The sequence below is a fragment of the Bos indicus genome, chromosome 5 (genome assembly GCF_029378745.1).
Source record: "Bos indicus isolate NIAB-ARS_2022 breed Sahiwal x Tharparkar chromosome 5, NIAB-ARS_B.indTharparkar_mat_pri_1.0, whole genome shotgun sequence".
Taxonomy (NCBI): Eukaryota; Metazoa; Chordata; class Mammalia; order Artiodactyla; family Bovidae; genus Bos; species Bos indicus.
The window spans coordinates 80,128,009-80,150,933 of record NC_091764.1 but is presented as its reverse complement, the minus strand read 5'-3'; the positions used below and the strand labels follow the sequence as shown (position 1 = coordinate 80,150,933).

General features: G+C 39.2%; 1 protein-coding gene across 2 annotated transcripts in view; it reads right to left on the bottom strand.

Annotated features, from left to right (window-relative positions):
- Window positions 1-22,925, bottom strand: part of OVCH1 (ovochymase 1) — a 94,271-nt gene that overhangs the window by 44,668 nt on the left and 26,678 nt on the right. For both annotated transcript variants that reach the window (XR_011566712.1, XM_019961395.2), the window contains exons 9-13: window positions 19,222-19,294; window positions 18,380-18,575; window positions 11,295-11,449; window positions 3,245-3,401; window positions 2,826-2,927 (exon numbers count right to left, since the gene is read on the bottom strand). Coding sequence is in view for 1 of the 2 variants with exons in the window: in XM_019961395.2 (XP_019816954.2) it covers window positions 2,826-2,927; window positions 3,245-3,401; window positions 11,295-11,449; window positions 18,380-18,575; window positions 19,222-19,294 (683 nt within the window). In the remaining variant the exon portion in view is untranslated. The remainder of the gene's footprint in view (window positions 1-2,825; window positions 2,928-3,244; window positions 3,402-11,294; window positions 11,450-18,379; window positions 18,576-19,221; window positions 19,295-22,925) is intronic.

The following is a 22,925-nucleotide window of genomic DNA, read 5'->3' as shown; positions in this document are numbered from 1 at the left end:
ACGATCTTAAAGTCTGCTCTCCATCTCAATCCCAATTCCAGATTTAATTTTAATTTAAATATGACTCTTTGACTCTAGTTTTGACTCCTGACTCTTGTGTTGTCAGAACATACCACCTGTAAGGTAACTGGTCCCTGAGTTACTCCACTTCATTCCTAGAAGATTTTAGCAGTCATTTTCTCCAACATTATTCTTATCTTATATCTTGCTGATTTCAACAGGCACATAGATGATGACTCTAGCACTGAAGCTTCTCAATTCTCAACTTCCCTCCAATAATCCTGTCCTTCACCTGACCTCATTCACTCATCCTAGTGATCAGCCCCTACACACCTGGTCATTAGCAGTAATTACAAGCCTCACATAAACTCAGTTTCAAGAACCACCATCTCCAACCACAACCTTCTATTTTTCCGCTTACACCAACACATCTTTTGAGACTTGTAATTCATCTATCCCACCACCTTTTCTTATTTTTTAACTTATCATTCATCCTTATTTTACTCTTTCCCCCAGCTTAAATTCCAACCACGTATCATTTTAATCCCTTCCTCACACACACACTCTCAATTCCCTTATACTCTTGTATACTTGGAAAAACCCACTGTGATTGAATCTTCTCTGCACCTGTGCTGCATCTATGTGGGACACCTCAGTGTCTCCAGAGGGAAACAACCAGACCAACTGATTGCTGCTGCTGCTGCTGCTGCTGCTAACACTTCAGTCGTGTCCAACTCAATGCAACCCCATAGACGGATTGGTTTTCCTCTAAATTTATGGTCATTAATCTCAGAGGCTTTTATGCTGCCAAAAAGTTCTACTACATTTCCCTAGTCCATAGGGCTTCCCTGATAGCTATTCGAAAGCCATTTAATACTTTCTCTTTTTTCTCTAAAAACTCTCAAACTCTGTTCTACAATCCTCTGTTTCACCTGCTGATGAAATAAGCAATTAGAGGAGAATTGCCAGCAGCTCTCATTCCCTACCCATACCAGAGCACCCATGCCTAAATATTCTGCTTTCCATTTGGCAACAATGGATGAACTGCACTTTGCTCCTGCCCAAGACCAGTCCTTCCACCTGGACACTAGATCTCATCCACTTTCTTCTACTGAAAGTTATCCCTCTAGCAAGTCTTGTTCTTCTCTCTGGACTCCTCTTCAGTTTTTCTCCAACTCTTCCTAGTTGTCTCCTGGACTTGAGCGTATGTTGGAGTAGATGAAGCAGAAATGGGTGAAAAGGGAAAGACTCTGACCATTTGGAAACCAAGAATGATGGTTATCATGGAACTTTTATCTTCTTGTAAATCTTTCACAGACTTCTAAATCTCCAGGTGCTTTTCAGTTCAGTTCAGTTTCTCAGTCGTGTCTGACTCTTTGCAACCCCACGGACTGCAGCACACCAGGCCTCCCTGTCCATCACCAACTCCTGGAGTTTACTCAAACTCATGTCCATTGAGTAGGTGCTGCCATCCAACCATCTCATCCTCTGTCGTCCCCTTTCCTCCTGCCTTCAATCTTTCCCAGCATCAGAGTCTTTTCAAAAGACCAGGTGCTTTAAACTTTTAACTAAAAATAAAATCCTATTAGCAAACAGAGACTGACAGTGTGGAAGGACTAAAAGAGACAGTAACACCAATGCTGGTCTTAGTTATCTCATATCCAGAATCTTTGTTTAGCAAGATATCTGAAAGTCTAAGGACCTTTGTTCATGCAGGAATAAACAGTTCAGAGATCAGAATAATTCTGTGAACTTTTCCAAAATTCAAGCACTGTTTATAACCATAAGACTTTTTTTTAAACCTGTAATAGCTGTGTCTATGAACTAGAATCAAGATTGCCGGGAGAAATATCAATAACCTCAGATATGCAGATGACACCACCCTTAGGGCAGAAAGTGAAGAGGAACTAAAAAGCCTCTTGATGAAAGTGAAAGTGGAGAGTGAAAAAGTTGGCTTAAAGCTCAACATTCAGAAAACGAAGATTGTGGCATCCGGTTCCATCACTTCATGGGAAATAGATGGGGAAACAGTGGAAACAGTGTCAGACTTTATTTTTTGGGGCTCCAAAATCACTGCAGATGGTGATTGCAGCCATGAAATTAAAGACGCTTACTCCTTGGAAGAAAAGTTATGACCAACCTAGATAGCATATTGAAAAGCAGAGACATTACTTTGCCAACAAAGGTCCATCTAGTCAAGGCTATGGTTTTTCCTGTGGTCATATATGGATGTGAGAGTTGGACCGTGAAGAAGGCTGAGCGCCGAAGAATGGATGCTTTTGAACTGTGGTGTTGGAGAAGACTCTTGAGAGTCCCTTGGACTGCAAGGAGATCCAACCAGTCCATTCTGAAGGAGATCAGCCCTGGGATTTCTTTGGAAGGAATGATGCTAAAGCTGAAACTCCAGTACTTTGGCCACCTCATGCGAAGAGTTGACTCATTGGAAAAGACCCTGATGCTGGGAGGGATTGGGGGCAGGAGGAGAAGGGGATGACAGAGGATGAGATGGCTGGATGGCATCACTGACTCAATGGACGTGAGTCTGGGTGAACTCCGGGAGTTGGTGATGGACAGGGAGGCCTGGCGTGCTGCAATTCATGGGGTCGCAAAGAGTAGGACATGACTGAGCGACTGAACTGACTGATGAACTAGAAAAGATCCCTAGACAGTAACAATAAATAACTCTCCTGTCTTTCAACTTAAACTACCAACCAGAATGAAAACAGTTTATGGTATTCCAAAGAAAACTAGTGAATCCAGATAAGCAATGCTTTTTGCTAAATTCTTATTAGTTCTATTAATGGGATAATGTGAACATTTACTACCTGGCCCAGATGCACTGTCTCTTGAGGGTGTGGGTGGTGGCAGTTGTTGTCTTGTTAAGATTTTGCTTTCATTTTTTATCTGGAGTAAAACAGGACCTGCATCTGGGGAGACATGTTAAAAGTAAATAAAGATGAAAGCCTAAGGACAAAATGTTGTCTGTTCTAGAGCAGAGATTTTCAAAAGAGAATGCAAATCTAGGATTAAAGCAGCCTCAGGAAAAGTCAATTTTACCATAACATTGCCGAAGGAAGAAGTTATTCTTATAGAATTTTAATGTATATTTTAATGTATTTAGAAACTAAAATGAAATACTATGTTATTGTCTTTTCTTTTATAATGCTGTTTCTATCACTCTCACCTCTCGCAAGCCCACTCTAAAAACAGAAGAAACTTTTTATAATATATGAAAAATAGTTACCTTTGATTTTGGATTGAATCCAGTCCAGGAAGACACTCACTCTGGCAAATACACCTGGCTTCCTTGGTTGGGCACAGCCAGCTCCCCAGCTGACAATGCCATAGAGGACAAAGGGACCTTTTTCATGTTTACACACTAACAGTCCACCAGAATCTCCCTGAAACACCAAGAAAACGTGTTCTAAAATTGCTTTAATCAGAACTCCTGCTTTCAATTTTGGAACATGAATAATTAATTTATTAAAAACATATTTCTTTAATTTTTTAAAAAGATTTATTCCTTGTCATTTGGTATACCTTAGAACACTTAGACATAAATAAATGAAATGGCAAAAGGAAGGAAAGAGGAGACACTACAGCTGGTATTCCAGAAATACAAAGGATTATAAGAGACCACTATGAACACTTATAAACCAAAAATTGGGTAATTTATAAGAAATAAATTCCCAGAAACATGCAACCTACTAACAACAAAGTAAGAGGAAAAAGAAAATCACAATAGACTAATATGAGAAAGGAGAATGAATCAATAATGAAGAATATCATAAAAAAGAAAAGTCCAGGACCAGAAGGCTTTACTAGTGAATTTCATTAAACATTTAAATAAAGAATCCTTGTCAAATTCCTCACAAAAACTAAAGAGGGGGGAATACTCCAAAAATCATTTTATGAAGTCAGCATTATCCTCATACCAAAGCTAGATAAGAATACTACAGGAAAAGATAATTACAGGCCAATATCCCCAATGAATATAGATGTAAAAATCCCCAGCAAAATACTAACGTACTGAATTCTGCAGTATATTAAATATACTATCAATCACCATAATCAAATGGGATTTATTCCAGGGATGTTAAGAGTTTTTCAATATATGCAAATCAACAAATGTGAAAGTTAAAAGTTATGTCGTCTCAATAGTACAAACAAAACATTTGAAAAATGCAACATTCTTTCACGATTAAAAACTCTCAAGAACTTGGATATAAAGAAAACATAACTCAACATAATAAAAGTAATATATAACAAACCCACACTTAACATCCTACTCAACAGTGAAAGGTTGAACGCTGTTCCTCTAAAAGCAGGAACAAAAGTACTCATCCTCACCATGCCTATTCAATACAGTCTGAAAATCCTAGTCAGAGCAATCTGGCAAGAAAAAGAAATAAAGGCACCCAAACCAGAAAGGAAGAAGTAAAATTGTTTTTATTTTCAGGTGATATAATCTTTTATACAGAAAATCTTAAAGGCTTCACAAAAAGCTGTTAGAACTTATCAGTGAATACAGTAAAGTTTCAGGATACAAAACAAACATGCAGAAGTCCGTTGTCTCTTGCCTGTAGTCAGTGAGGGGCTGTGCACCTTGCGCTAGTTCCCGGTGGGTTCTGCTGGACAAATACTGGGCCAGTGTCATTGAGGGAATCAAGCAAGATCTGCTCCACAGGGCTAATGCTACATCTCCCTTTTAAAATTTTGTAGAAATTATAAAAAGACAGTGGTATGTGGTGTGATGATCAGCACTAAGTCCTGCGTTTCTCTCAAGGCCACCTGGGCCATGAATGAGAAGGGAATCAAAATGAAATCTGACTAAAATATTACTGCACAGGCCAAGTACATTTAGTATGGCACTGAGTTATGATATAGTTTTACTTTGGTGTGAATTTTGAATTTCAGCTACACCTAGATAGACATAGAATGATAATTAAAATGCTGTACCAACTTATCTAATAAAATTGGCACCCAGCCCCTATTTTGTTTTGACTATGAGATAGTTTATGTTAATTTTAAGGGTCTGATAGAATACTTCATGTGTATTACGGTGATATTCATATACAGTGTCTCTAAACTTTATTTTCAAAAGCTTAAGGCTCAAATACAAACTTCTTTGAAATAGAAAAAAAGAAATCGTGTCTCTATATACCAATAAAAAACATATTTAAAAAAAATTTCATATATGATAGCATCAGAATAATAAAATATTTCAGAACACATTTAACCAAAGAGGCAAAAGATCTCTATACAAAAAACTATCACTTTGATGAAAAAAATTGAAAATTATTTACACAAATAAATGAAAAGATATCCTATGTTCATGGATTGGAAGAATTAATATTGTTAAAGTGTCCATACTACTCAAAACAGTCCATATCAAAATTTTAATGGTGTTTTTCACAGAAATGAAGGGAAAAATCCTAAAACTCACATGGAACCACAAAGACCCCCCACACAGTCAAAGCAATCCTGAGAATGGATAAAGTTGGAGGCGTCACACTTCCTAATTTTAAAATATATTACAAATTTATAGTAATCAACACAGTATGGTACTGGTGTTAAAACAGATATGTAGACCTAAGGGACAGAATTGTGAGCCTAGGAAAAAACCTTAATTTATATAGGTAACTAATATTTGACAAGGGAACAAAGAGTATTCAGTGAGGAATTATTAATTTCTTCAGTAAACGGAGTTGGAGAAATTAGATATCCATATGCAGAGAAATAAAACTGAATCCCTGTTTACACCATAAAAAATTAAAGACTTAAACAAACATAAGGCTCCAAAAGGCAGAATTCCTAGAGGAAAACAGGGGAAAAGCTCCTTTGCTTGGGGCATCAGATTTTTGGATATGAAACCAAGAGCACAAGCAAAAGGGGCAAAAATCAGTCAGTGGGATTACATCAAGTTAAAATGCTTCTGCACATCACAAGAAGCAATCAAGATCAAAATGTAACATGTGGAATGGGAGAAAATATTTGCAGACCATATATCTGATATGGGGTTATTATTCAAAATTATAAAATTCATACAAATCAATAACAAAAATCACACAGTTTAAAAATGAGCAGAGGATCTGAATAGACATATTTCCAAAGAAGACGTGCAGATGGCCAATAGGTATATGTAAATGTGCCCAACATCACAAGCATCAGGAAAATGAAAGTCAAAATCACAATGAGATATCATCTCATACCCGTTTAATCATCTGTCATCAAAAAGACAAGAAATAAAGTGTTTGCAAGGATGTGGACAAAAGAGAATCCTATTGCACCACTGGTAGGAATATAAATTGATACATCATTGTGGAAAATAGAACTACTATATTATACAGCAATCCTAGTTTTGGGTATACAGCCAAAGGAAATAAAATTAGGATACTGAAGAGATAACTGCAATCCCATGTTTATTGAAGCCTTATTCACATTAGCCAAGATATGGAAGCAATCCATTTTTCTGTGAAAGGATGAATGGATAAAAAAGATGTTTTGTGTGTGTGTGTGTGTTATGGATACTTTAAGAGTGCTCAGTTGCTAGGTCATGTCTGACACTCTGTGACCCTGTGGACTATAGCCTGCCAGGTTCCTCTGTCCATGTGATTTTCCAGGCAAGAATACTGGAGTGGGTTGCCATTTCCTCCAGGTGATCTTCTTAACCCAGGGATCAAACCCACATCTTCTGCATTGGAAGGCAAATTCTTTATCACTGAACCACCTGGGAAGCAATATATACATATATACACACACATATATATATAAGATATATGTTTATTTGTTATTTATCTATAAGAATACTAAATATTAAGATGGAATATTATTCAGCTATGAGAACAAAGGAAATCCTGCCATTTGTGAGAATATGGATGACCTTGAGAACATGATGTTAAGTGAAAAGTCAGATAGGGAAAGACAATGACTATGTTACATCACATATATGTGAAATCTAAAAAAATTAAACTCACAGAAATGGACTTCTGGCGTGCTGCGATTCATGGGGTCACAAAGAGTCAGACACGACTGAGTGACTGATCTGATCTGATCTGATCTGAATGACTCAGTGGTAAAGAATCTGCCTGCCAATTCTTTGAGGCATGGGTTTGATCCCTGGGATGGAAAGATCCCCTGGAGAAGGAAATGGCTACTTGCTCAAGTATTCTTGCCTGGGAAATCTCATGAGCAGAGGAACCTGGCAGACCATGGGGCTTTAAAGAGCTGGACATGACTTAGCGACTAGGATCTTATATACGGTTGCTAACAGAGTAGATCATAAGTGTTCTCAACACAAGAAGAAATAGTAATTGTGCAAGGTGTGCTCAGTTGCTCAATTTTGTCCGACTCTTTGTGACTCCATGGACTGTGTAGCCTGCTAGGCTCCTCTGCCCATGGAGTTCCTCAGGCTAGAATACTGGACTGGGTTGCCATTTCCTCCTCCAGAGGATCTTCCCAAACCAGGGCTTGAACTCTTGTCTCATGAATCTTCTGGACTGGCAGGTGGATTCTTTACCACTGATCTACCTGGGAAGCCCCTTCACAACACATGTGTATAAAAATCATCACACTGTACATTTTAAATGTATACAGTGTTACATGTCAATTAATCTCAATAAAGCTGAAGATAATCAGACCTTAAAATATAGGATTTGCATTTTTTAAAGACAGCCTTTCTGATTTTTAATCAGTGCTTTATACATATATACACACAAGTGTATTTAGACCCTAACTAAATTTTTAATTATCTTCTTCTAAAATAAACTGAGCTGATAACACATTTGATATAGCTGTTTATTTTATACAAAGAATTTTACAGTAGATATCCTGAATTGGGAATAGGAGACAGATTCCCTAATTTGTATTGTAGAACAATTAACATTTTCTTTGGGTCTAGTTTTTTTCCCCACATAAGATTATACTTAAGATTTCCTTCCAGTTTGAAAATGGTCTGATGTGTCTTTTATTCACTCATTAATTCAGTACCAACACATACCCAATATAGAATTTTCCAGGCAATTACAAACATGTCACGATACAGAAAAAGTCTGTCTAATTTATCTTCTTTTGTCAGTGCTTATCACACGGTTTAGTACAAAGTAAATCTTTAATAAACAAATGGTGCCTATTAGTTACTTTAAACAGAGAAGGCAATGGCACCCCACTCCAGTACTCTTGCCTGGAAAATCCCATGGACGGAGGAGCCTGGTGGGCTGCAGTCCATGGGGTCGCTAAGAGTCAGACACGACTGAACGACTTCACTTTCACTTTTCACTTTCACTTTTCACTTTCATGCATTGGGGAAGGAAATGGCAACCCACTCCGGTGTTCTTGCCTGGAGAATCCCAGGGATGGGGGAGCCTGGTGGGCTGCTATCTATGGGGTCACACAGAGTCGGACACTACTGTAGTGACTTAGCAGTAGCAGTAGCAGTTCCTACTGTGCGCTAGCCATTATGGAAAAGAATATAAACAAATTAGATTGTAATGATACCCATAAAAAGAATACTCAGAGTGAATGTTGAGAAAAAAGGTAGCTGTGTGTATGTTTACACATGCATATATAAATATATATACATATACACACATATAAATACATATGCATACACACATATAAATAAATTACATATTAACTTACATGATAAATATATTACATAATAAATAAATTACATAAAATAAACTACATATTAACACTCAGATGTGACTGTTAAGGGCTTCCCAGGTGGTGCTAGTGGTAAAGAACTTGCCTGCCAATGCAGGAGATGTTAGAGATACAGGTTCCATCCCTTGTTTGGGAAGATTCCCTGGAGGAGGGCACGGCAACCCACTCCAGTATTCTTGCCTGGAGAATCCCATGGACAGAAGAGCCTAGTGGGCTACAGTCCATAGGGTCACACAAAGTTGGACATCACTGAAGCGACTTAGCATGCACATATGTATTATATATATGTATGTGTGTGTGTGTGTGTGTGTATGAGCATTTGAGCTCATACATGAACAATAGAAGGAGCTGTATTTTTTAAAATCTAGAGAAACAGCATTATATGCACAACTGATATTGGGGCTAAGGGCCCAATTTAGACACGGATGTGGCAAGTTTGAAGGTCAGAAGGCAAGCAGTGTGGCTGGACTCTAGTAAGCAAGGGGAAAGAAATAAGAAATACATTGGAAAAGTCAGCAAGAACCAGACAAGTATCTACTCTGTGAAGACAGAAATCACTTGATAGGTCGAAGAACCTGAAATTTTTTAAAACAATCTGAAATATGTGGTGAGCAAAGAATCACAGGATTCCACACTGACTGTCTGAGACTCCCATGTCTCTGCATTTCAACCTTCTGATGTTCACCTTCCTGGATGAGAAATTACATTAGCGGGTCCATTACCTCCGAGTATACACAGGAGGGTAAAAACCAATTACCTGACAGATATATTAGAGTCCATTCTGTCAAAGCAAGTTTCTGAAGTTACCCTTTCTGTAATTCAGTATTCTTTGTAAGAGAAAGCTAGCCACACTTGGTCAGAATTTCAGCTCCTGTTTTCCTCTTCTCACATTGGCTATAAATTTGGTCACACTGCAGCCAAAGTGACAGCTGGATGTAGCTGAAGTAAGAATAGATGCCAAGTGAGATCATGGTATTTGGCTCACCTCTACACAGATCTAATTCCCTCTCTAGTTCTTTTATGATCTCTTGATAGATTAAGGTCTTTCCTTAATGTTAGATGCTATTAAACATGACAGAGACAGCAGAGCTATTTGTAATTTTCTTGATTCAAAATAGAAAAACCATCCTTCAAAAAAGGGAGAAAGAACACATTAATTCAGAATCAGAACACTTTTCTATTTGATTTCTGTAACAGTAATATCCTCTAGCAGAGGGTGTGAAACCCTTCTCATACTCCTCAGACCTTCCAGTCAGTGGCTGGCTCTGTGCCGCAGGGATCCTGCCCTATCCACCCCACCCAAGAGATAAGCCAGAATATGACCAGAATATGAGAGGTGGCCCCCTGCAGCCCTCCAGCCATCACCTTGGGGAAGCTGCCTCACTCCTCCAAGGGAATAAGTGTACTACATGTGTTTATCACTGCAGGATTCAGTTCAGCCCCCGCTGTGGTGGCTGGCTTAACTGCACATCCTAGACTAGCGGCTTCCCCTTCCCTGTACCACCTCTTCACATTCCTACAGCTGATACTGCACTTCTAGGCAGACTACAACTGAATCCTCCTCTTAGGGTTGGCTTCTGGAGAATGCAAATTAGGACAATATACAACATAAAACAGAATTTGTATAGAACTTGACATCATAAAAGGCTTAACCACAATAAATTTATACTCAAAGTTAAGACGGGTCTTCTTCCTTTTGTCCTCATGTTTTTACATGGGAAGACTTCTACCCAGATTATAGCCCAGTTTTCTCTCTTTAGAGGTGATATCCATTGGTTCATGTTTCCTGATGGTAGGGGCTGGGGTGTACCATCAAAGAGCTACAACTATTCAAGACACATTCTTTTCTTGCCTCTCTAGCCCAGCATGAAAGGAAATACCGATCTGGAGGTATGGGTCTGCCTTCCTTCAGGCAGCTTCCCTCAAATCCAGCCTAGGAGCTAAAGGTAGGGCTACTTCCTGTTGGAAATGCTTCTCGGTTGCATACCTAAGTCACATTTCTCAGTTGGCTATGTGGATATTAAAGCTGGTATTTTGCAATCCTTTTGCACACATCCTGTCTTTTTCTTACTTAATGCTGAACTCGCCAACAGCACGCTTGCCCAGCTGACTTGTAAGTCCATCTGTGTAGCTTTGCACCACTGTAGTATCACTGAAATTCAACTGCTGCTTTCTGACTTATTTTCCATTGCATATGAAAACCATTTTTTCAAAGGTTCTCATTTTCCTCATGATTGTTATATTTTATTCTGTGGTAGAAAATTGTGTGAGTACACAGGAATTTAGTAATAATTTTAAATAATAAAATTTTTATATCACAAGTTGGATACATTAACTGAGAATCCTTATTTGCTCATTGCCCTTTTACCAAAGCCCTAAGCATATCTGAACACATCTCACCAGCAGGTCAGTTGAGTGGTGTTGCCCTCTCCTACCTTCTCATGGGCTCCTCTACGTACCCACTTGCCCTCTGACTGATGCCTGCTTCTGTCTGGCTTTTGAATAGGGGTGTGGTGTGATGCTGTGGGCACGCTTGTCTATGGCTTTGAGAGTGGATTCTTCTTGTCTATGGAGAATCTCCAGCAGATAACAACTTCCTGTATTCCTTGGCAAAATCAGGATCCTCTCACCTGACCCACATCTTTCTCTCCAGATGCTGCAAAGCCAGCACAGATCATCTTCTCTGAGATTCCTCCTGGATGGGCTGAATAGTAAGTGCGTTCGCAGACCTCTCTTTCTAACACAGGCACTTGAATCTGCTGTAAGCGACTTGCTAGACCACCATCTAAAAAGTAGATTGAGAAAGAGCTTGATTGTGAAGTAAACAGCAGGTGATGTTAAAGAAATATATTTAAGTTCAAGCTTTCTCTACTCCATCATTTGGTTTTGCCTAAGTCGATGCAGACTTCTGAATCCAAACACAGTGTCTTGTGCAGAATATCTTTATTTCCAGATGTGGCATCTTGGGGAAGAAAATCCATTGGCAAGAACAAGACCAAAAGCACTTTTTTTTTCTAGTTTAATTCTGATTTAAATCTTAGTGTTTCAAAGATTGCTACATGTAAGAATTCAGAAATTCAGTAATATATGACTTGGTGTTAGATAATTCATATTATAAATATATGTGACTATATATTTATACATGTACAGTTGACCCTTGAACAACATCAGTTTGAGCTGTACAGGTCCACTTATACTTAGATATGTTTTCAATAGCAGATATAGCAGTACTACATAGCTTGTGGTTGGATGAACCCATGGATGTGGGATTGCAGATATGGAAGGCTGACTATAAATGATACTTGAATTAACCTCCACATTGTTCAAAGGTCAACTGTAAATATTTATGTAAATATATTATAACTATATAACAATAATACATTTATACTACTACTACTACTACTAAGTCGCTTCAGTCGTGTCCGACTCTGTGCGACCCCATAAACGACAGCCCACCAGGCTCCCCTGTCCCTGGGATTCTCCAGGCAAGAACACTGGAGTGGGTTGCCATTTCCTTCTCCAATGCATGAAAGTGAAAAGTGAAAGGGAAGTCATATCCGACTTTTCTCGACCCCATGGACTGCAGCCTACCAGGCTCCTCCGTCCATGGGATTCTCCAGGCAAGAGTACTGGAGTGGGGTGCCATTGCCTTCTCCATCCTTTAGTATCACTGGGGCCTAATTTCAACCAATTTAGATGACTTTGATGATGAATACTAAAGAATTTCTACCTTGGCCTGACCCTCAGGCAGGCCTATGTTAACATGTGTTCTGCATGACTTATTCCATTACTTTAGATTTATGACTCATTTAAAAAAGCTAAGTTTACTATTTCATAGTTCTGTAACTTTCTGGAAACAATTTTTAAAAAATAAAAAAGGGGGTTCATGTATACATATGGGGCTTCCCCAGTGGCTCAGTGAAAAATCCCTTTGCTGCCAACCCACTCCAGTGTTCTTGCCTGGGAAATCTCATGGACAGAGGACTCTGGAGGGCTACAGTTCATGGGATCACAAAGAGTAGGACACAACTTAGTGACTAAACAACAGCAAATATGTATACATATAGCTGATTCACTTTCCAGTACAGCAGAAACTAAAAAATCATTGTAAGGCAACTATACTCCAATAAACATTTTTTAAAAATATATTAAAATTAAAAATTAATTTACATTTATTGGTTTAGATGGTAAAGAATCTGCCTGCAAGACAGGAGACCTGGTTTCAATCCCTGGGTCTGGAAAATCCCCTGGAGAAGGGAATGGCTACCTACTCCAGTATTACTACCTGGAGAATTTCATGGACAGCATGGACAGAGGAGCCTGGTAGGCCATATGGGGTTGCAAAGAGTTGGACATGACTGAACAACTAAGACAAGATGTACAATATTTCTGCTTTTTACTCCAAGCTCTTAATACTCACAACATTGTGAGGTGGGCTGTCACACTGATTTCACACCTGAAAAAGCCAGAACTCTGAAGATTTGATCTTTCAGCAACTATGGGATAGAACTAAGAACTAGCCTGGGTCTGACTCTATATCTTACTTTTTTAATGCAATAACCGAATACAAAAATAAATTAATATATTTAAAATCCTCTTTTCAGAGACGATCCCTAAAAGTGCTGTTTTATTATCACGTCTCAAAATGGAGAACTTGTTCTCTCTCCAAGACTGAAAGACTGAAGTCACCTTTTGTAAAACTTTAACTACCTCTATCACCTGGTGGTCACAGAGTTGGTGAAGGCTGAAGGTTTCAGAGAACAGGCACATTTACTCAAGGGCACTGAGGCCAGCCAGTCCATAAAAAGTTACTGTTTCCTCTATGCAAGGTAGATATTGACCCCTGGGGAGAGAGCAGTAAATTAGGCAGAGATCTGCCTCCAAGAGGCTCCCGCTATAAGGGGTGAGATATAGAAAACGAGTCTGTAAAATAATGTCAAGTCCCTTTATGTGCAAGGAGATGATAAAACCAGGCAATGAAGAGAGTGAAGAAGGACAGTCCTGCTGCAAGAAAATGGTCTGAGATTTGAGTTGAGGATGGAGTGATGAGAAGAGGCTGTGAGGAGACTGAAATAGGAGTGCTCCAGGGCCAAGGAAACAACGTACAGAGCTTGAGAGAGAAAGAAGACACAGTGCCTGAAGGTCAGCCAACAATGGGACAAACGAGGAACAGATGCTGGAGAGGGTTTGGGAGGTCCCGTGCAGATTCTTCAGTGCTGCGCTAGGAGGTCAGATTTATTCTTTTTTTCTTAATGAAAACTTATTATTATTATTACCCAAAAGTAAATATTTCCATAACATTCTTAACATTCAGTTTGGGATGGAAATTGTTTCTTATGTAACAAAAAGCCATTCAAGGTTTATCAGCTGAGCCACACTGATTTAAATTCCCTTTTGATACTTATTAGCCATGGAGTCTTAGCAAATGACTTAACTTTCAGGGCCATAACCCCCTCATTTGCAAAACCGGAGTATAAAATCTCCTCATATGGCAGTTGCAAAGATTTTAGAAAAATGCAGTTTGGCTGCAGGTACCACAGTAAGCCGAGAAGATGAATGCTGTACAGGGTCAAAGAGTAATTCCCCTCTCCTTCAAGCTCACAGACTTTGCCACTGTTTTGTTTGAAGTATATTTGACTTCCCTTTCATGAATCACAACCTTGTGCTTGGGCAAATAGGAACCCACTCCACTACTGTTGCCTAGAGAACCCCATGGACAGTATGAAAAGGCAAAAAGGTATGACCCTGGAAGATAAGCCCCCCAGGTTGGAAGGTGTCCATATGTTACTGGGGAAGAGCCGAGAACAATTACTATTAGCTCCAGAAAGAACGAAGTGCCTGGGCTAAAGTGGAAACAACTCTCAGTTGTGGATGTGTCTGGTGGTAAAAGTAAAGTCTGATGCTGTAAAGAATATTGCACAGGAATCCGAAATGTTAGGTTTATGAATCAAGGTATGCTGAATGTGGTCTAGCAGGAGATGGCAAGATTGAACATTAATATCCTAGGAATTAGTGAAGTAAAATGGAAGGGAATGGGAAAATTTAATTCAGATGACCATTATGTCTACTAGTGTGGACAAGAATCCCTTAGAAGAAATGAAGCGGCCTTCACAATCCACAGAAGCATCACAAATGTAGGGTTTGGGTATAATCCCTAAATGATAGAATGCTCTAACCATTCAACATCACAGTAATCTAAGACTATGCCCAACCACTGATGCTGAAGAAATTGAAGTTGACCTATGAAGTTGTGTGAAGACCCACAAGACCTTCTAGAACTAACACCAACAAAAATGTCCTTTTCATCATAGGGGATTAGAATGCAGAAGTAGGAAGACAAGAGATACCTGGAATAACAGGCACGTTTGGCCTTGGAGTACAAAATGAAAAAGGACAAAGGCTAACAGAATTTTGTCAAGAGAACACGTTGGTCATAGAAACACCCTTTTCCAACAACCCAAGAGACAACTCTACACATGGATATCACCAGATGGTCAATACTGAAATCAGATTGATTATATTCTTTGCAGCTGAAGATAGAGAAGCTCTACAGTCAGCAAAAACAAGACTTGGAGCTGACTGTGGCTCAGATCATCAGCTCCTAATTGCAAAATTCAGGCTCCAACTGAAAAAAGTAGGGAAGACCACTAGGCCATTCAGGTATGACCTAAATAAAATCTCTTCTGATTATACTGTGGAGGGGATAAATAGATTCAAGGGATTAGATCTGGTAGGCAGAGTGCATAAAGAATTATGGATGGAGGTTCATAGCATTGTACAGGAGGCGGTGACCAAAACCATGCCCTCAAAAAAGAAATACAAAAAGGCAAAGTGGCTGTCTCAGGAAGCTTTACAAATTTTTAAGGAAAGAAGATAGGTGAAGGGCAAGAGAGAAAGGGAAAAATATACACTGAACTGAAAGCAGAGTTCTAGAGAATAGCAATGAGAGATAAAAAGGCCTTCTTAAATGAACAATAAAAAGAATTAGAGGAAAAAAACAGAATGGGAAAGACTAGAGATTTCTTCAAGAAAATTGGAGATGTTGAGGGAACACTTTATGCAAGGATGGGCATAATAAAGGTCAGAAACAGTAAGGACCTAACAGAAGCAGAAGAGATTAAGAAGATGTGCAAGAATACATAGAAGAACTATACAAAAAAAGGTCTTAATGACCCAGATAACCATGATGGTGTGGTCACTCACTACATACTCACCACATATGGACATACTGAAGTGTGAAGTCAAGAGGGCCTTAAGAAGCATTTCTACAAAAAAAAACCAAACCAAACCAAACAAACTAGTGGAGGTGACAGAATTTCAGTTAAGCTATTTCAAATCCTAAAATATGATGCTGTTAAAGTGTTGTACTCAATATGTCAGCAAATTTGGAAAACCCAGGAGTGGCCACAAGACTGGAAAATGTCAGTTTTTATTCCAATTCCAATGAAGGGCAATGCCAAAGAATGTTCAAACTATTGTACAGTTACGCTCATTTCACATGCTAGCAAGGTCATGCTCAAGATCCTTCTAGCTAGGCTTCAGCAGCGTGTGAACTGAGAACTTCCAGGTGCACAAGCCGGGTTTCAAAGAGACAGAGGAACCAGACATCAAATTGCCAACATTCGTTGGTTCATAAAGAAAGCAAGGGAATTCCAGAAAAACATCTACTTCTGCTTCATTGACTATGCTAAAAGGCCTTTGACTGTGCGGATCACAGCAAACTGTGTATATCTTAGAGATGGGAATACCAAACCACCTTACCTATCACCTGAGAGACCTGTATGCAGGACCAGAAGCAATAGTTGGAACCACACATGGAACAACTGACTGGTTCGAAATTGTGTAAGGAGTATGACAAGACCATATATTTTTACCTTGCTTATTCAACTTCTATGCAGAGTACATCATGGGAAATGCCAGGCTGGCTGAATCACAAGCTGGATTCAAGACTGCTGGGAGAAATATCAACAGTCTCTGATATGCAAATGACACCACTTTAATGGCAGAAGGTGATAAGGAACTAAAGAGCCTCTTCATGAGGGTGAAAGAGAAGAGTGAAAAAGCTGGCTTGAAAATCAACATTCAGAAAAAACTAAGATCATGGCATCAGTCCCATCACTTCATGGTAAATTGATGGGGAAAAACTGGAAACAGTGGCAGATTTTATTTTCTTGGGCTCCAAAATCACTGCAGACGGTGACTGTAGCCATGAAATGAAAAGACACTTATTCCTTGGAAAAAAAGTTATAACAAACCTAGACAGCATAATAAAAAGTGGAGACATCACTTTGCTGACAAAGTTCCATCTAGTCAAAGCTATGGTTTTTCCAGTAGTCATGTATGGATGTGAGAGTTGGACCATAAAGAAGGCTGAACAGTGAAGAACTGATGCTTTCAAACTGTGATGCTAGTTTTCCCTTGGACTGCACAGAGATCAAACTAGACAATCCTAAAGGAAATCAACCTTGAATATTCTTTGGAAGGACTGATGCTGAAGCTTAAGCTCCAATACTTTGGCCACCTGATACGAAGAGCCGACTCATTGGAAAAGACCCTGATGCTGGGAAAGACTGACAGCAAAAGGAGAAGGAGGATGCAGAAGATGAGATGGTTAGAGAGCATTACCGACTCAATGCATATGAATTTGAGCAAAGTCCAAGAGACAGTGGAGGACAGAGGAGCCTGGTGTGCTGCATTCCATGTGGTTGCAGTCAGAAATAACTTAGCAACTGAACAACAGCAACAATATCTAATTTACATAGTCGTCTTAGTTTCTGCTATATAGCAAAGTGATACAGTTTTACATATACACAGACACACATATATACTTTTTCAGATTTTTTTCCATTACAGATTATTATAAGATATTGAATATAGTTCCCTATGCTATACAGTAGGACATTGTTGTTTATCTATTTTATATATAGTAGTATGTACATGTTAATCCCAAACTCCTAATTTATCCCTCTCTTCCCCTTACCCCTTTGGTAACCATACGTTTGTCTTCAGCATCTATAAGCTTACAGAGTTTAAATGACATATAGACAGAAGGAAAATATAAGAGAAAATAACTTTATACAGTGCAAATAAGCAGGACAACAACATCAACTCATTCAGGTCTTTTGGTATTTCACTATGGCTTTAAGAACTATAGAATCTAGCCCAGGCCTCATCAGATTCCAGTCCGCAGGCCAAATCCATGTCAGCCCCTACTACCAGCTCCCGATACCAACTCTGAGTCTATTTATTACAATCCATGAATTAATTATGGTTTGTACATTTTTAAATGGTTGAAAAGATAATCCAAAAAAAAGAATACCATTTTGTGACAAGATTACTGCATAAAATTTCAATTTCATGGAGAAATTCCATTGGAACACAGCCACATCCATTCTGTAACATATTGTCTAAGGCTGCTTTGTGGTACAACAGCAGATTTGAATAGCTGTGACAGAGACCATATGGCCTACAAGGGATAAGATACTTCTATCTGGCCTTTCACAGATCTAGCCTACCTATGATTAAGGCATCCTGATGGAAAAGTTATAAAATAGTTCATTCTCTACTCTGATGAACTATTACAGTTAAATAAACCATGGTTCCTGTCTTTCAGAAGGAAGAAGGGCTAAAGCAGATACCGTTTGATAACGTTTCCATGCCATGTTCTCGAAACTGTCAATCAGTAGTGATGTTCATGCAAAAGTAAAAGGTTTACCTTTATTAGCACTTCCCCAGCCAGTCACAACACAAATCTCAGAAGAAAACAGAGGCTCCAAGCTGTGTGGAAGACATACTGGCCTCACCACTGAGTTGAATTCTAGGGCAGAGCTCAGTTGGATCAAGGCGATATCAGAGTCATAGCTCAGTGAGTCGAAGTCCTCATGCATCACGATGTGTTTTGCCCTTCTCACCTGCATCATGAGCAAGCAAGAAATTACAAGGCAGAGTCAATGATTCAAACAAATTCCTTGTATACTGGTCCAAAATCATCCTAAATCTCTGCATTTCCACACGTCACCCAATGAAGGTGACTTTGTACTAACTTTAGAAGGGAAATCTTTGTTAATAATTTGCAGGAATCCATGAAGCACTTTCTGAGGAATGGAGGTCCTGGGAAAATTAGACTCTGTGGACCTGTGTACATGGACCTCAGTTTGCACTTCCTGACTCACTTCCCCTCATTCTCAGATTAAATGTGATCTCAAATTCTATCTTTAAATGTTGGTATAAATGATAAGTGTAAGAGGGCATTAGGAAAGTAGTAACTAATCTCATGTTTTAGATAAATGTATTCCCTGAAAGTGAAAGTCGCTCAGTCATGTCTGACTTTTTGCGACCTCATGGATTATACAGTCCAAGGAATTCTCCAGGCCAGAACACAGGAGTGGGTAGCCTTTCCCGTCTCCAGGGTATCTTCCCAATCCAGGGATCGAACCCAGGTCTCCTGAGTTGCAGGCAGATTCCTTACCAGCTGAGCCACAAGGGAAGCCCAAATGTATTCCCTGGCATGTGACAATTTAGGGAACAGGCAGAATGACCTTTAAAAACATTTCTCACCTGCTCAGTTGATTCCTTCAAGGTTCTGTCATGGTCTCCAGCAACAATGGTCCAGAAGAGTGGATTGTTTTTCCTGGAGGAGGAACAACAAAAGTTTGATATGAAAACACATTTTTCACCATTTGGTCTAACACTATAACATCCACTGTTCAGTCCAGCCAGGGGCCACCCACTACCTTGTCTGGAATCTTCATGTAACCAGAGAAGCTGCACCATGCCTTCTGGTCTATCTGAGCACAAGTTCCTAATTGTCTATCTTGCCCCCTACTTTTGTCCATAAAATGTTTCTGGAGCATTTATCAAATATCACCAGTTTATTTTTAAGTTGAGAAGGAAAAAAGAAACCTAGAGCTTATTTTAATTTCATAGTGACATTAGGAATACATGAAGAAAATTACATTTCTAATGAGATCTATGCTTTACTGTTAAAAATATTCAAATACTATATTATAGGAATATATCTTTTAAATTATCATCTTTTATAAAATAATCAGAATTTATGAAACTAAGACCAATTTATCAATTCCTAAATAGGTAAAATTCACATCTGATATCAGAGATTAGGACACTGACTACTTTTAAAGGGGAGAGGGCATAAAGGGGACCCCTAGGTACTGGCACCATTTCCTTTCTTGGTCTGGGTGCTAGTTACATGGTTATTTGCTTTGTATAAATTCCTCTAACTGTATTAATGTTTTGCACACATTTAATATACTTCAAAAAAAGTTTAAAAATTTGAATCTACATCCATTAATTTGCCACATCAAGATCTCCAGCTGAAAAAATATCCAAGGAAAGAGTCCCTCAATTGCCACAAATATATTGTCACTGATTCTTCATTTTTCAAAACTGTCTTTTCAGTAAAAGTAAAGTTATGAAAAGTATTTCTTCAATACATTTAGTCAAAGAAGTTTCTTAATACAGGTAGGCATGTTCTCTCTAATCATAACCATGCTCATTTCAGTTCCTTGCATGATGAGTCTGACTCACTGATGTGTTTAAGTGTGCCTTTATTAAGGGAGCCAACTCAAGTAAAGTGCCTGGTAAGTATACGGAGATAGTAATGACTCCATAATGGTAGCCATTATCATTGTTATTATCTGTCATGCACTCTAATGGAAGGATCAACTTTATTTTCAAAGTCACTCTCTAAATCATTACTTGGTAGTAAAGAAACGTATTTCTTAAAGCTGTTACTAAGGCTGCTGCCCTAGAATCATACCCCTGCCCCTCCCTTGGATGGAAACCAATTGCTCTTATCTAAGTTTTGGAAGGAAGCTGCAAAGAGAAAAACAAGAACTGGTTAACCCTAGAAAGGGCTTCTCTGGTGGCTCAGTGATAAGTGACCTGCCTGCTGGTACATGGGACTCGGTTTCTATCCGTAGTCCAAGAAGATCTCACAAGCTATGGAGCAACTAAGCCCATGCACCACAACTATTGAGCCTGCACTTTAGAGCCTGGGAGCCACAGCTACTGAAGCCTGAGAGCCCTACAGCCTGAGCTCGGCAACAAGAGAAGCCTCCGCGATGAAGAATCTGCATACTGCAATGAAAAGTAACTGCTGCTTGCCATAACTAAAGAAAAGCCCACACAACAAAGAAGATCCAGCACAGCCAAAAATAAATGGATAAAGAAATAAACAAACGAGTGCAGGTGTGCTAAGTTGCTTCAGTGATGTCAGACTCTTGTGACCCCATGGACTGTAGCCCCCCAGATTCTTCTGTCCATGGGATTCTCCAGGCAAGAATACTGGAGTAGGTAGCTATGCCCTCCTCCAGGGGATCTTCCTGACCCAAGGATGGAACCCACACATCTCACGTCTCTTACATCTCCTGCATTGGTAGGTGGGTTCTTTAACACTAGCATCACCTGGAAAGCCCCAATAAATAAATATTTTAAAAGGCAGCTTCTAAGAAAATAAAGGTCGCTGAAACTGGAAAAAAATCCACTGATTTAGGTTTGAGACAGATTCCAATGTACAACTGCAAAGTGAGTTTATTCCCCTAAATTAAGTTTATTTTTTAAACTTTTTATTTTATATCAGAGTATAGTCGATAAACAGTGTTGTGAGAATTTTGGGTGGACAGCAAAGTGACTCAGATATACATGCATCCAGTCATTCTCCTCCAAACTCCCCTCCTATCCAGGCTGCCACATAACATTGAGAAGAGTTCTCTGTGCTATACATTAGGACCTAAAATCCCACACGAGCATGAAGAAGAGTGTGGAGTCAACAAAAGGAGAACATGCCAGGTTTTCCCTAAAAATAGGACAACAGTACCCAGCAACTTGTTAGAAATAAAGATTCTCTGGCTCCACACCAGACTTTAAGTAAGAAACCTTCCAGACAAGTCTGGTATTTGCTAGGGCTAATACTAAGGGTAACCAGTGCTAGAGACGGTAGCACATGGGGTGTAGTACAATGTTGCTGTCGGTTGTCCTTATCGCCTTTTGTAGCAATGTCAGCCAGCCTGGCACGTGGTGACCTTCAGCAAAAATGTCTATCTCAGCTCCCAGATTTTGTACATTTCCCCAACTGGCTCATTCCATGCAGTAAACTTGCCTTCCCAATGGATTTGGGTACACCCCTTCAATGGAGGCTGGAGCCCTGGATGTCCATAAGATTGATGAGGATGAGACAAGGAGAAGTAAGTTCTTGAAGGAATCAGCTGAAGGATTCCCAAAGACAAGGCATGAGTGAACATACTAATTCTTCACACTAGCATCCCAAATGATTCTGGGTAAAGATATACACAGTTCCAACTTCAAAAAAGATATTTCTCTGGTCAAGTAAATTAAACAACTATAAAAGTTAAAGAAAAAATGAGGTAACCTTTTCCACATCAAATAAGTATAAGGCACAATATTTTGTGTAAAAATTATAAAACCCTACATAAAATATATATGTATAAACATTAATGTAAAATCAGATAATTAAAACATTCTTAATATTGATTACTTCTAGAAAGGAGGAATGGATTAGAGAAATGGAGAGGGTAGTTTAGATTTTACTTGATAACTTTATTTGAACTGCCTTTTTAAAAACAAGCAATACTACTACTTTAGCAAAATTTTACAAAGAAAACAAGAAGGGCCACTAAAATTACATACAAATCTTTTTGTGGTTAACTTAAATGGTTCACAAACATTTATAGCTGACTGTGTTTATTAATCGGAGAAGGCAATGGCACCCCACTCCAGTACTCTTGCCTGGAAAATCCCATGGACGGAGGAGCCTGGTAGGCTGCAATCTATGGGGTCGCTAAGAGTCGGACACGACTGAGCGGCTTCACTTTCACTTTTCACTTTCATGCATTGGAGAAGGAAATGGCAACCCACTCCAGTGTCCTTGCCTGGAGAATCCCAGGGATGGGGGAGCCTGGTGGGCTTCCGTCTATGGGGTCGCACAGAGTCGGACACGACTGAAGCGACTTAGCAGCAGCAGCAGCAGTGTTTATTAATCTCAGCTGACTCATCAAGTTGACTAGTTCACCTTGTAAAGAATGGTTTGGTGTGGTCTGTATCTTGCTGCAAGGAATCATAGTCTATGACATAAATTCAAGAATAAACTATTTGACAAGGGAGTCTGACAAAGCTTCTTCTGTGCCTCTGGCATCAGTACTAATAGCTGGTTTCTCCAATACTTTAATTTCCATTAATTAGTCAGCTGTGATTGAGGCTTTTCCACGGTACATAAAAATGCA